We start from the raw sequence: 14,426 nt of genomic DNA, 5'->3' as shown, positions 1-14,426 counted from the left end.
AGGGAGGGGGGAAGAGAGACGAGGGAGGGGGAAGAGAGACGAGGGAGGGGGGAAGAGAGACGAGGGAGGGGGGAAGAGAGACGAGGGAGGGAGGGAGGGGGGAAGAGAGACGAGGGAGGGAGGGAGGGGGGAAGAGAGACGAGGGAGGGAGGGAGGGGGGAAGAGAGACGAGGGAGGGAGGGAGGGGGGAAGAGAGACGAGGGAGGGAGGGAGGGGGGAAGAGAGCGAGGGAGGGAGGGAGGGGGGAAGAGAGACGAGGGAGGGAGGGGGGAAGAGAGACGAGGGAGGGAGGGAGGGGGGGAAGAGAGAGGAGGGAGGGAGGGGAAGAGAGACGAGGGAGGGAGGGGGGAGGGAAGAGAGACGAGGGAGGGAGGGAAGAGAGACGAGGGAGGGAGGGAAGAGAGACGAGGGAGGGGGGAAGAGAGAGGGAGACGAGGGAGGGGGGAAGAGAGACGAGGGAGGGGGAAGAGAGACGAGGGAGGGGGGAAGAGAGAGACGAGGGAGGGAGGGAGGGGGGAAGAGAGACGAGGGAGGGAGGGAGGGGGAAGAGAGACGAGGGAGGGAGGGAGGGGGGAAGAGAGACGAGGGAGGGAGGGAGGGGGGAAGAGAGACGAGGGAGGAGGGAGGGGGGAAGAGAGACGAGGGAGGGAGGGAGGGGGGAAGAGAGACGAGGGAGGGAGGGAGGGGGGAAGAGAGACGAGGGAGGGAGGGAGGGGGGAAGAGAGACGAGGGAGGGAGGGAGGGGGAAGAGAGACGAGGGAGGGAGGGGGGGAGAGAGACGAGGGGGGGAGAGAGACGAGGGAGGGGGGGAGAGAGACGAGGGAGGGAGGGGGGGGGAGAGAGACGAGGGAGGGAGGGGGGAGAGAGACGAGGGAGGGAGGGAGGGGGGAGAGAGACGAGGGAGGGGGGGAGAGAGATGAGGGGGGAGAGAAAGAGGGAGGGGGGAGAGAGAAGAGGGAGGGGTGGGAGAGACGAGAGGGGGGGAGAGACGAGGGAGGGAGGCAGGGGGGGGAAGAGACTAGGGAGGGGGAGAGAGACGAGGGAGGGAGCGGGGGGAGGGAGAAGAGGGAGGGAGGGGGAGAGAGAGGGAGGGAGGGGGGAGAGAAGAGGGAGGGAGGGGGGGAGAGAGAAGGGGGGGGAGAGACGAGGGAGGGAGGGGGGTAGAGAGACGAGGGGGGGAGGGACGAGGGGGGGAGAGACGAGGGAGGGAGGGGGGGTGGGGAGAGACGAGGGGGGGAGAGACGAGGGAGGGAGGCGGGGGGAGAGATGAGGTAGGGGGGTAGAGAGATGAGGGAGGGGGGAGAGAGACGAGGGAGGGAGCGTGGGACGGAGAGGGAGACGAGGGAGGGGGAGAGGGAGACGAGGGAGGGGATGACGGAGACGAGGGAGGGGGAGAGGGAGACGAGGCAGGGGGAGTGAGAGACGAGGGAGGGAGGGAGCGGGAGACGAGGGAGAGGGAAGGAGGGGGGGAGGGAGAGACGAGGGAGGGGGAGGGAGAGACGAGGGAGGGGGAGGGAGAGACGAGGGGGAGGGAGGCACGGGGAGACGAGGGAGGGGGAGTGAGAGACGAGGGAGGGGGAGACAGAGAGAGGAGGGAGGAAGGGGGGGAGAGAGACGAGGGAGGGAGGGAGGGGGAGAGAGAGACGAGGGAGGGGGAGAGAGAGAGAGAGAGAGAGAGAGAGAGAGAGAGACGAGGGAGGGGGAGAGAGAGACGAGGGAGGGAGGGAGGGGGAGAGAGAGACGCGGGGGGGGAGAGAGAGAGAGACGGGCGGGGGGAGGGCAGAGAGAGAGACGAGGGGGGGGGAGAGAGAGGGGGAGGGAGAGAGAGAGACGAGGGGGGGGCTGGGAGGGAGAGAGAGAGAGAGAGAGAGACGGGGGAGAGAGAGAGAGAGAGAGAGACGGGGGGGGGAGAGAGAGAGAGAGAGAGAGAGAGAGAGAGAGAGAGAGAGAGAGAGAGAGAGAACGAGCGACAGACTGGAGAGAGAGCGAGACGGAGACGAGGGAGGGAGGGAGGGGGAGAGAGAGACGAGGGAGGGCGGCGGGGGGAGAGAGAGAGAGAGACGGGCGGGGGGAGGGCAGAGAGAGAGACGAGGGGGGGGGAGAGAGAGAGGGGGAGGGAGAGAGAGAGACGAGGGGGGGGCTGGGAGGGAGAGAGAGAGAGAGAGAGAGAGAGACGGGGGAGAGAGAGAGAGAGAGAGAGAGAGAGAGAGACGGGGGGAGAGAGAGAGAGAGAGAGAGAACGAGCGACAGACTGGAGAGAGAGCGAGACGGAGACGAGGGAGGGAGGGGAGAGAGAGAGAGAGAGAGAGAGAGAGAGACTGGGGAGGGAGAGAGAGAGAGATAGAGAGAGACTGGGTAGGGAGGTAACGAGAGTCTGGGGCTGGAGCGAGAGTCTGGGGAGGGAGGTAACGAGAGTCTGGGGCTGGAGCGAGAGTCTGGGGCGGGAAACAAGAGAGAGAGTGTTTGGAGAGAGAGAGAGAGAGAGAGAGTCTGGGTGAGGAGAGAGTAAGGGTGAGAGAGAGACACGGGGGTTGTAACTAGCAGAAAGTTAAGCGGGAACCAGTGGATGTAGTGTTCTGACGAAAGGTCACAGACCCGAAACGTTAACTCTCTTTCTTTCCACAGATGTTGCCTGACATGCTGAGATTTCCAGTATTTTCTGTTTTTATTTTGGATTCCAGCATCCTCAGTATTTTGCTTTTGGATATATTACATTTGGTCCCCTACTCCAAATCATTGATAGATTGTGAATCGCTGAGGCCCAGCACTGATCCTTGCTGTACCCCACTAGTTACAGCCTGCCAACTCAAAATTGACCCGTGTATTCCTACTCTCTATTTTCTGTCCATTAACCAATCCTCAATCCACGCTAGCATATTACCCCCAATCCCATGAGCCCTAATTTTGTTTACGTAAGAAATAGGACCAGAAGTAGGCCATTTGGTCCCTCGAGCCTGTTTTGCCATTCAATAAGACCACTTCCCCGCCCATTCCCCTCAGTTCTATTTTAAATGGGCAACCACTTATTCTGAAACTATGCCCCCTAGTTCTAGATTCCCCCATGAGGGGAAACATCCTCTCTGCATTTACCCTGTCAAGCTCCTTCAGAATCTTATACGTTTCAATAAGATCACCTCTTAGTCTTCTAAACTCAAATGAGTATAGGCCCAACCTGCTCAAACTTTCTTCATATGACAACCCCTTCATCTCAGGAATCAACTTTGTGAACCTTCTCTGAGCTGCCTCCAATGCAAGTATATCTTTCCTTAAATAAGGAGACCAAAACTGTACGCAGTACTCCAGGTGTGGTCTTACCAATAGTTGTAGCAGGACTTCCTTACTTTTATACTCCACCCTCTTGCTTTCTTAATTATTTGCTGTACCTGCATACTAACTTTTTGTATTTCATGTACAAGGACCCTCTGTACTGCAGCATTTTGTAATCTCTCGCTATTTAAATAATTTGCTTTTTTTTTCCTAGTATAACCTCACATTTTCCCACTTTATACTCCATCTGCCAAATTTTTGCCCACTCACTTTGCCTATCTATAGCCATTTGTAGATTCTTTGCGTCCTCTTCAGAACTTGCTTTCCCACGTATCTTTGTATCTATATCAGCAAATTTGGCTACATTACATTTGGTTTAATAACCTCTTGTGTAGCACCTCATCGCATGCCTTCTGAAAATTCAATTACACTACATCCACTGGTTCCCCCTTAACTATTCTGCTAGTTACAACCTCAACAAACTCGAACAGATTCGTCAAACCTGATTTCCCTTTCATTAATCCATGTTGACTCTGCCTAATCCTGTTATTATTTTCTAAGTGCCCTGTTAGCACGTTCTTAATAATAGATTCTAGCATTTTCCCCACTACTGATGTCCGGCTAACCAGTCTGTAGTACCCATTTTCTTTCTCCCTCCTTTCTTAAATAATGGGGTTACATTTGCTACCTTCCAATCTGTGGGAACCATTCTAGAATCTATGGAATTTTGGAAGATGACAACCAATGCAGCCAATATCTCTATAGCTACCTCTTTTAAAATATTCATCATCCTAGGCAGTCCCTCGGAGTCGAGGATGACTTGCTTCTACTCTAAAAGTAAGTACTCAGGTTGAAGGAAAGGGTGGTTGGGGAGCCTGGGTTGATGCACGCTCCTTCCGCTGTTTACGTTTGTTTTCTGCTTGTTCTTGGCAATGAGATTCTAGGTGCTCAGCGCCCCCCCGGATGTTCTTCCTCCACTTTGGACGGTCTTGGGCCAGGGATTCCCAGGAGTCGGTGGGGATGTTGCACTTTGTCAAGGAGGCTTTGAGGGTGTCCTTGAAATATTTTCTCTGCCCACCTGGGGCTCGCTTGCCGTGTCGAACCTCCACATGGCGGGGGGCTTTGGGAGTCTCGTGTCGGGCCCGCCCAACGGAGCTGATCGAGCGTGGTCAATGCTTCGATGCTGGGGATGTTGGCCTGAGCAAGAACGCTGACGTTGGTGCGTCTGTCCTGCCAATGGATTTGTAGGATCTTGTGGAGGCAGTGCTGGTGTGGTACTTCTCCAGTGCTTTGAGGTGTCTGTTATATATAGTCCACATCTCAGCCATATAGGAGGGCGAGTATCACTACTGCACTGTAGACTGTGAGCTTGGTGCCGGGTTTGAGGTCCTGGCCTTCAAACACACTCTTCCTCAGGTGACCGAAGGCTGCACTGGCACACTGAAGGCGATGTTGGACCTCGTCGTCAATGTCTGCTCCTGCTTAATGGTAGGCTCCCGAGGTATGGAAAATGGTCCACATTGTCCAAGGCCTCGTCGTGGTTAAAACTCTAGAATGTAGGTCATCAGGTCCAAGCGATTTATTGGCTTTCAGTCCCCCTAATTTTTCCAGTACTTATTTTTTAACTGATAATCTCTTTCAGTTCCTCATTCTCGCTAAACCTTTGATTCTCCACAATTTCCGGGAGGTTATTTGCGTTGTCTTCCATGAAGACAGACCCAAAGAATTTGTTTAATTTCTTTGCCATTTCCTTATTCCCCATTATAATTTCTCCTGTCTCAGCCTGTAAGGGACCCATGTTTCTTTCACTAATCTTTTCCTCTTTACATACCTATAAGAAGCTTTTAGTCTTTTTATGACTCGCTAGTTTACTCAAATTCTATTTTCCCTTTCTATATCAATATCTTGGTCCTCCTTTGCTGAATTCTAAAATCCTCCCAATCCTCAGGCTTACTACCTTTTTTGGCAACATTATAAGCCTCTTCCCTTAATCTAATACTGTCTTTAATTTCTCGTTAGCCATGGTTGGACCATTTTTTCTGTGGTGTTTTTATTCCTTAAGGGAATGTATATTTGTTGTGAATTATAAATTATTTCATTAAATGTTTGCCGTTGCTTTTCTACTGTCATATCTTTTAATCTAGTTTCCTAATCTACCTTAGCCAACTTGTCTCTCATTTCTACGTAGTTTTCTTTGTTCAGGTTTAGGGCCCTAGTTTTGGACTTGATTAAATCACTTCCAAACTCAACATAAAATTCTATCCTATTATGGGGCCCAAGTTTCCACATGATTTGCGCCTGATTTTTAGGAGCAACTGGTGGAGAACGGACTATCTTAGAAATCGCAATTCTCCACATTTTTTTTTCTGCAGTTCTAGTCAGGTAGAACAGTTCTACTTTGGAACAGAATTTTTTCTTCAAAAGGGGGTGTGTCCGGCCACTGACTCCTGATTTCAAAGTTTCCACAGTGAAAAGGTACTCCAAACTAAAGTAGAATGGAGCAAGTGAAGATTTTTGTAGAACTGAAAAAACCTGTTCTACACATTAAAAAATCAGGCGCAGGTTACAAATTAGGCATCCAGAACGAGGGGGGGGGGACTACAATAAATTCTTATTCTATACTTCTACAAATATTATACAAATAAATCCAACCTGAATAAAACATTTATAAGCAAAGAAAAGATTAAATAAACCATCTTCCTACCTGTGTGAAAGTGCTTCAGGCACAGAGAATTCTGCAGTCAGCCTGAGGCACCCGTTCTTCCCGCGGGGGGGGGGGGGGGGGAGGCGCCCGTTCTGCCCGCGGGGGGGGGGGGAAGAGGAGGCGCCCGTTCTTTCCCGCGGAGGGGAGGGAGGGGAAGGAGACAGCGGTTTGCCGCCGCGGAGGGGAGGGAGGAGGGAGGGGAAGGAGACAGCGGTTTGCCGCCGCGGAGGGGAGGGAGGGGAAGGAAACAGCGGTTTGTTGTCGCGGAGGGGAGGGAGGGGAAGGAGACAGCGGTTTGTTGCTGCGGAGGGGAGGGAGGGGAAGGAGACAGCGGTTTGCCGCCGCGGAGGGGAGGGAGGGGAAGGAGACAGCGGTTTGCCGCCGCGGAGGGAAGGGAGGGGAAGGAAACAGCGGTTTGTTGCCGTGGAGGGGAGGGAGGGGAAGGAGACAGCGGTTTGTTGCCGCGGAGGGGAAGGAGACAGCGGTTTGTTGCTGTGGAGTGGAGGGAGGGGAAGTAGACAGCGGTTTGCCGCCGCGGAGGGAGGGGAAGGAGACAGCGGTTTGCCGCCGCGGAGGGGAGGGGAGGGAGGGGAAGGAGACAGCGGTTTGTTGCCGTGGAGGGTGGGGAGGGGAAGGAGACAGTGAGAAGGCTGCAAGTGCTGATGTGCTAATGGCAATGTGCTTTTATGAAAAAAAATTTCAAAAATTAAACAGCTACAAAGAACTACAAAAATGGCCGAGTGCCAATGTTTTTTTCACACTGAGCATGCGCGAACGCTCCAACGCGCCCGCGCAGTGTTGCCGGCAGGAAAAAAAATAATTTAAATAGTACCCGCCCCCTCCCACTTACAAAATCGGCGCGAGTGTAGGCTCCGCCCCCCCCTGGGCGCCGCGCCAAACAGACAAGGAGCTGCAAAGCGCTCCAGAATAGCGCGTTTTTTTTCTGGTGCCGTTTTAGGCGCGAAACATGGGCGCCCAGCTCGGGGGGGGGGGGGGGCGCCCATTTTTATCCTGTGGAAACTTGGGCCCATGATCACTAGTTTCCAGAGACTCTTTTACTACAAGGTTATTAATTAACCCTGTCTCATTGCACAGTACTGGATCGAAAATTATCAATTCCCTCATCAGTTCCTTGACATACTGATCTAGAAAACTATCTTGAATGCATTTCCTGAACTCTTTCTCTGTACTATTTCTGCATATTTGGTTTGCCCAGTCTATCTGAAAGTTAAAGTCCCCATGATTACTGTATTACCCGTGTTACATGCATCTCTAATTTCCTGATCTATACTCTGCCCAACACTACAACCACTGCTATGGGGCTTATAGATTACTCCCACATGTTTTCTGCCCCTTGTTGTTTCTTAGCTCCACTCAAACTGATTCTATATTTTGTTTTTCCAAGCCAAGATCCTTTATTCCCTCCTTTATTATCAGGGCTACCACTCCTTTTTTTCCATTCTGCTTGTCTCTTCTAAAAGGCAAATATCCTGGAATATTTAGTTCCCAACCGTAGTCACTCTGCAACCACGTCTCTGTAATGGCTATTAAATCAAACTCATTTATTGCCAACTGCGCTATTAATTCATCTATTTTGTTGAGAATGCTACGTACATTCAGATATAGTACCTTTAGCTTTAACATTTTTCCATTTTCCCTGATGTCACATTAGTCACTAATGCCCTATTACCTTTATTAATCTTTCTGTTTAAAGTCCTATCTATCGCACTAGTTATTCGATTCACCAGGACACTGGTGCCAGCCCGGTTTAAGTGGAGCCCGGCCCCACGGAACAGCTCTCTCTTTCTCCAGTACTGGTGCCATTGCTCCATGAATTGAAACCCCTGCACCCCACTCCACTCTTTGAGCCGTGCATTTAACCTTCTAATCTGTTTGTCTCTGTGCCAATTTGCACACTGGGGAGGGGGAAGAAGGGGAGGGATGGAGTGACTGAGCCTCCCACTTACATTAAATTTCTACCTGCAAATATTTCTGTCACACATAATTGACAAAGAAAGGCTGTCCAGTCAGAGTGTCTGCCAGAACTTGCTGTTTGTAGCCCCTGCTCCTCTCCAATCCATCCACCAAGGAATGACAACAACAAAAAGCCAGACCGCCAGTTATTTGCAGCACTGAATAGTTTAATAGTAACTAAGAAAATATTTTCGGAAAAGATTAGCGACTGATGTTACACAGTGATCTGTGCTGGGGCTGATCTTATTTATTACATACATAAATGATGTGGAATTGATGAACAATTGACGCCAAATTAGGGAGTATGGCAAATTGTGCTGAGGATTATGAAAGACTGTAGAAGGACATAGGTTAGCAGAGTGTGCGGATAGGTGGCAAATGCAGTTCATTGTAGCAAACTGAAGTCATACATTTTGGAAGTAAGAATAGCAAAAGGAAATATATTTTAAATGGGAAGGTTTTAAATGAAGTGGAGGAATCTTGGTGTGCAGATGCACAGGTTATAAACGGTGAACTGTTGGAATGGATAAGGCAGTAAAGACAAACAGAATCCTAGCTTCTGTATCTAGAGAATACAAAGCAGGAAACTGATAAGCTTGTTAGGCTGCAATTGAAGTATTGAGTGCAGTTTTGAGCATGCCCTTGTATGAATGTCATAAATCAGTGGATAAGATGCACCATAGATTCACTGGAGGGGTGTAACCAGGGATGACTTGTGAAGAGAACCTGAGAACTTTGGCCTTTCCCCCTGGTGTTGAGAAAGTTTAGAGGTGATCTACTAGAAGTCTTCAAGATTATGAAGTGCTGTGTAAGGGCCAATAGTGCTGGATGTTTCCACTGGTTTGTAAAATGAGAGGGCACAAATTTAAGATAACTAGAAAAAGAATTAAATGGGCAGTTGGAACATATTTCTTTATACAGAGGGTGCATAGAACATGGAATTCTCTACTGCAAATCATTATTGAAGCTTAATTCATAAATTATTTTATAAGGGAATCATAAAAGATTACAGCAGAGGAAGAACCTTATTTTGTCTGTCTGGACTCTTTTCTAAAGCTGTCTACAACTAATCTCACTTCCTGCATTCTGCCCAGTTCTGTATCTTCCTGTGCTTCAAATGTTTATCTGCATTTCCTTAAAATGCACTAGTCTTTCTCTTAGTTATCTACTATGACAAAGCAATCATTGTTTTTTAAAACCTTTTAATTCTGTTCTTGGCTTTCTCTACCTCAGTGGACATAGTCCCAATACCTTTAGTCAATCCTCATAACGATGGTTTCTCATTCTTGGTATCATCCTGATAAATGTACACTGTATACTCTCAAAGGCTTTATTATCTTTTCTATAATGTTCAAAAGTGCACAATTACTCTGTGGCCTAACCATTGGGTTGTACCTATGCATTATTACTTGTTTACTTTTGTACTCAATTTCCTTGATTCTAAAACCCAGAATACTATTGTTTTGTGGTTTAATCTACCTGCACTCTCACTTTCAATGAATTATATATTGCATCCCTAGGTGTCTCTGTTCCTCCACACCCTTCAGCATTTTCCCGTTGCTTGTTTTTCCACTCAGAATGCTTTATTTCACACATTTCCACATTGAATTGCATTACCCACAGGGCAAGGGAGGACTGTTATGCTGGAGATCAGAGAGGGAAGGTACTGCAGGGTGGGGAAGAGAGGAGGAAGATTGAGTTTGTTGAATTTGTTTGATCGTGTGTGTGTGTGTCGCGCAACAGGCGATGACATCACCACCGTGCGCGGTGACCCCTTTCCGCCCCATGGTTGACATTGGCCAGCACACCGCGAGAAGTGTCAGCGCCAGCCTCGCGGATCGCGAACCGGGCCGACCTCCGCTCAGGAGGCAGAGGCAGAGCAGAGCGCAGAGGCAGAGGCAGAGGCAAAAGGTTTTGGGTGCCGGGCTGTGGCCTCGGCACCATGACGCCCTGGTGGCCCAGTAGAGGCTATCAGAGGCCCAGCGAAGTGCGCAGGAGCCCAATCCTTTAACCGAAGGGGAGGGAGCGGTGAACCGTCTCAATGCTACGCGGAGCAGCAGTGTAGCAATGCCGATCGCCCCCCAGAATCATCCCGGCACCCACCCCATCAGGAAGTGGAGCACGCGAGATTGTGCTCCACTTCCTGTGAGGAGCGGTAACCGCAATTTCGAGGCCAGGGTGGGATTTCCGTGCCGGATGCAGGAAGTCCCGCCCCGAGCTGGTTACCGCCCCCAATCGGAGCGCTTGGGAATTTCTCCCCCGTAGTTTTTAAATAAATATTTTTTATTTTGTTAATTTTTTAATTTACCATTTTCCCTTGAATTTGTTTTTTCTGCTTTTGTAACATTGCTGGTTTTAGAGAGACCTGCAATAGGTGATTTGGCAAGCTTCAATCCCAGGAACATGCAAAAGAAACAGGGAAGGCAGGAGTTTGCCGAGAGGAAGAGACACATTGCGAGGGTGGGTGGGTGGATTGCAGCTGGCCACGAGAAACAATTATTAAAGGGTTGGTTAGCAGGGAAGTTCCTTTTGAGGCGGTGAAAAGCATTGATGAGAAGCTGGTGTGGAAGAGGAGAGTGAGGCTTTTAATCACAACATTGTAACTGGTTTTGAATCTACATTTCTGGGTGAAAGGACTATACTACTTCATTTGGTATCATTTTACTTACAAATGGTGTAACACTTCCTATTGACTTGTAAATAAAATTGTTCTTTGGGCAATTATATGATGCAAATATACTTTAACTATGGGTTAAATTTTATTTGTTTTTCACTCCCTTGTTATCCATATATCTGTGTACAGTAATGTTTTTTAAATTGTGTACTCAATATAATTTGTATGATGTATTTTGTATATAGATGTAATAAAAATATTTATGGACTTTTATGTTTTGTGAGTGTCCATTCGTGTGGTGGGGAAGATTCTGTTTATATTGGTGACTGGCACTGGATGTGTCATGAAGCAGGGAGCTGTGGCAAAGTGTTTCTATCGGGCAAATTTGCTCTTAAAGGGGATATGGTGACTTTGGAGTTTATCTGAGACTGTGGATTTGTATGTGTGACTGGTGGCGGGGAGAAAAGTTGGGGTGTCTGGGTTCAGTGATGGGGAGGTATGAAATGTAAGGGGAGAAAATAAAAAGGGGGCAGCAGAGGTTAGTGATAAGGGGGAAAGAGCTTAGTGATGGGGTGCAGCGAAAGATTAGCGGACAAAGGAGGAAGAAAGTTAAAGTTGCAGATAATTGGGTGGTGAGAACAAAAATATTGGCCGGGTGAGAACAAAAATATTGGCCAGGTGAGATACTGGGAAGGAGGTGATGAAGGAAAGTGGTGAGGGAAAATATATGAAGGAAAGTTTTTTTTTAAATGTATAAACACGAGAGTATTGGGTGGGTTTCAGAGTATGAATTTGGGGAAAAGGGTTTATAGATGTAGAAAAAATGAGGAAGGTATGGGTGGGATATACAACTAGTGCAGGGGTGGTCTGGGAGTGGTATGTGGGGAGGAGCTAGTGGTGGAAGGGGAGTTGCAGGATTAGGCAGTGGTGGGAGGAGGGTTGAAGGATTTGGCTGTGATGGGAGGAGGATTAAAGCTTTTGGCTGTGTTGGGAGAAGGGTTACAGGGTGTGATAGTGTTGGGGTGGTGCCTGGATGAGAAAGAAATGGGAGTGGGGTGGGGGATTAATGAGTTGTGGAAGTGGTTTCCAATATGTGAGTACTTGGGAAGAAGTTTTAAGTATTAAGATTCGAGTTGACATAGTCTAGGGTAAGAAGGTTGGTGGTAAAGACCCAAAAATATCACCTGGTGTCTTGTTATCCTACACTAAAGCTCAGGTGGTAGGATCTCACTGGAGTCATCCAGATAATATGGCATATCCCCCGCTCTTATCTGATTTGTCTGTACTGCACAAATCTCACTTTTGTAAATATATATGTAGTTATCTTTTTTTAAATTAAATTGAAATTCTTCTGATTGAAGATGTCATTTAGTTTATGCAAGTGGCAAAAGCAAACTGATTATCACTTAATCAACCAAATGCAAGTTTCCAATCAAGTATCAAAAGACAAGATATTTCTAAAACCTTGAAATGAAATACTAGGTTATTGTTTAAAAAAAAATGAACACTAGTATATTGTGAGATCCAAAATAACAAATCATTGAATCTTGCAGCATAGGCGGCCATTCAGGCCATCATGCCAGTGCCAGCTCTTTGAAAGAGCTATCCCTTTAGACCCACTCCCCCGCTCTTTCCCTATAGTCCTGCTCATTTTTCCTTTTCAAGTATTTATATAATTACCTTTTGAAAGTTGCGAGTAAATCTGTTTCCACCACCCTTTCCGATCATCATCATTTGCTGTGTAAAAAAAAATCTAATTACCCTCTGCTAAGAGCAATGCATTTAGCTCTCAAATAAATAAATCCAGTTAATTGTCATAGCTGCAAACTTAACTTTAAACATAGCCTTACGCAATGTAGTCTTTGAGTTAGCCTGCATTGTTCTGGATTTCCAACGTTTTTATTCTTTTCTTAAGTATGTCTAATTTTGAAATGTTCTTCCGAAATATATTTCAAATGATTTGTTTTTGAGTTTTCTACTTTAAGATTGTGAAATGTAAAACATGTTTCTTTTCTATCATTAGGACCAAGAAAGTTGTAAATTATTCACAGTGTGGAGACTTTGATGATGGTGAGTTTTGGGTAAAAGTTAAAAAGTGTACATTGGCTTTCTGTAGAATATAGAAATGCTGGTGCATACCAAAGCCATTCAGCCACATGTGCCAGTTCTAGCTCCCACACTGGAGCTGCCTACTGTGATCTCATTTCAATGCTATTTGCCCGTGGCCCTTTTATTCTTCGTGTTTAATTCTGACGGGACTGGACAGGTTAGATGCGGGAAGAATGTTCCCGATGTTGGGGAAGTCCAGAACCAGGAGACACAGTCTTCGGATAAGGGGTAGGCCATTTAGGACTGAGATGAGGAGAAACTTCTTCACCCAGAGTTGTTAACCTGTGGAATTCCCTACCGCAGAGAGTTGTTGATGCCAGTTCATTGGATATGTTCAAGAGGGAGTTAGATATGGCCCTTACGGCTAAAGGGATCAAGGGGTATGGAGAGAAAGCAGGAAAGGGGTACTGAGAGAATGATCAGCCATGATCTTATTGAATGGTGGTGCGGGCTCGAAGGGCTGAATGGCCTACTCCTCCACCTATTTTCTATGTTTCTATTCCAATTTAAATGTGATTGAATCACCTTGAATAGTCACATGGTAAAGTATTCCATATTCTAAGCATGAAAACAATCCTTCTAACCTCTTCCTTTATGCTTCAAGTACTAATCCTGAGTTTATGCCTCTTTGTTACTGATCTACTGACCAGTAGAAATAGTCTTTCACCAGTCACCATCTCAAATTCTTGCATAATTTTGAATATTTATATTAGAACCCTCCCGCTAGCCTTTCCTGTTCCAGCAAACGCAGCTCTTGTTTTTAAGAAGCACATACAAAGAGCTAAATTACTTGCTAAAATTTGTCTATTACATAAAAAAAAATGGGCCCTATTTTCATCACCATTCTGCGCTGTTTTTATGGCGTCCGCTGTTTTTTTTGAAGTAAACTAAAATCAGCAAGTTTCGCCAAGGTTTCTGCACCATTGTAAACTACTTACAGCCGATTTTATTTTTAGCTCCCAATTTTTTGATGTTACTGGGGATGCTGGCTGCCAGCGGCACCATTTCAGGCCATTTAAACAAGTTTGGCCAACTAGGGATTTTTCAAAAACAGCGCAGTGCACTGTTCTGAAAAACCTTATGGTGACTTAAGAAAATTGGCGCAGAAAATCAAGTTCCACAGCCCGGGATAGCAGCAGGGGCAGGATGGGGGGGCCTTTCAGTCCAGGATAGGAGCAGCACCAGGGACGGGGGGTCTTTTGGCCCGGGATAGGAGTGGGAGTGGGGGTGGGGGGGGGGGGAACATTCGGCCCGGGATAGGAGAGGCACCGGAGGCGGGGGGCCCATTCGGCCCAGGATAGGAGCGGGGCAGGGGGTCATTCGGCCCGGGATAGGAGCGGCATCGGGGCCTTTTGGCCCAGGATAGGAGCGGCACCGGGGGCGGGGGGGGGCATTCGGCCCAGGATAGGAGCGGTACTGGGGTTCTGCAATTGCTTATGTCTTGCTGCACCTTGTATGTTTCACTTGCAGCCTCAGCCCTTCAGTGTGTCACTCGTTAGCTTGGCAACCCCAGTTTTTCGGCGCAGACCTTAAGCTCCACCAACAGAGCTCAAGGACAATCTGCCGTTCCAAAATTAAAGTTTATTAGGGTGAAACTTGCAACTTTTTTTGGGCGCAGTCGGCCACTAAAAAGCCGGACATATCTCTACAACTGCGCCAAAAATCGGCAATGTGGAAAATTAGCCCCAAAGTCCTTTCAGCCCAGCCATTTCTTCAATTTTTTTTTAAAAGTCTGATTCTGTCCATTGTTCCTCGTTT

General features: G+C 48.0%; 1 protein-coding gene across 3 annotated transcripts in view; it reads left to right on the top strand.

The window, feature by feature from the left end:
• LOC139278543 (RAD51-associated protein 1-like) overlaps positions 1–14,426 on the top strand; it is a 72,247-nt gene that overhangs the window by 2,564 nt on the left and 55,257 nt on the right. For all 3 annotated transcript variants that reach the window (XM_070897424.1, XM_070897423.1, XM_070897422.1), the window contains exon 2: positions 12,583–12,629. In XM_070897424.1, the coding sequence (XP_070753525.1) occupies positions 12,583–12,629 (47 nt within the window). The remainder of the gene's footprint in view (positions 1–12,582; positions 12,630–14,426) is intronic.

This window comes from Pristiophorus japonicus, chromosome 13, assembly GCF_044704955.1.
Source record: "Pristiophorus japonicus isolate sPriJap1 chromosome 13, sPriJap1.hap1, whole genome shotgun sequence".
Taxonomy (NCBI): domain Eukaryota; kingdom Metazoa; phylum Chordata; class Chondrichthyes; family Pristiophoridae; genus Pristiophorus; species Pristiophorus japonicus.
The sequence above is the reverse complement of the archived record's forward strand: the minus strand, read 5'-3'. Positions and strand labels throughout refer to the sequence as shown.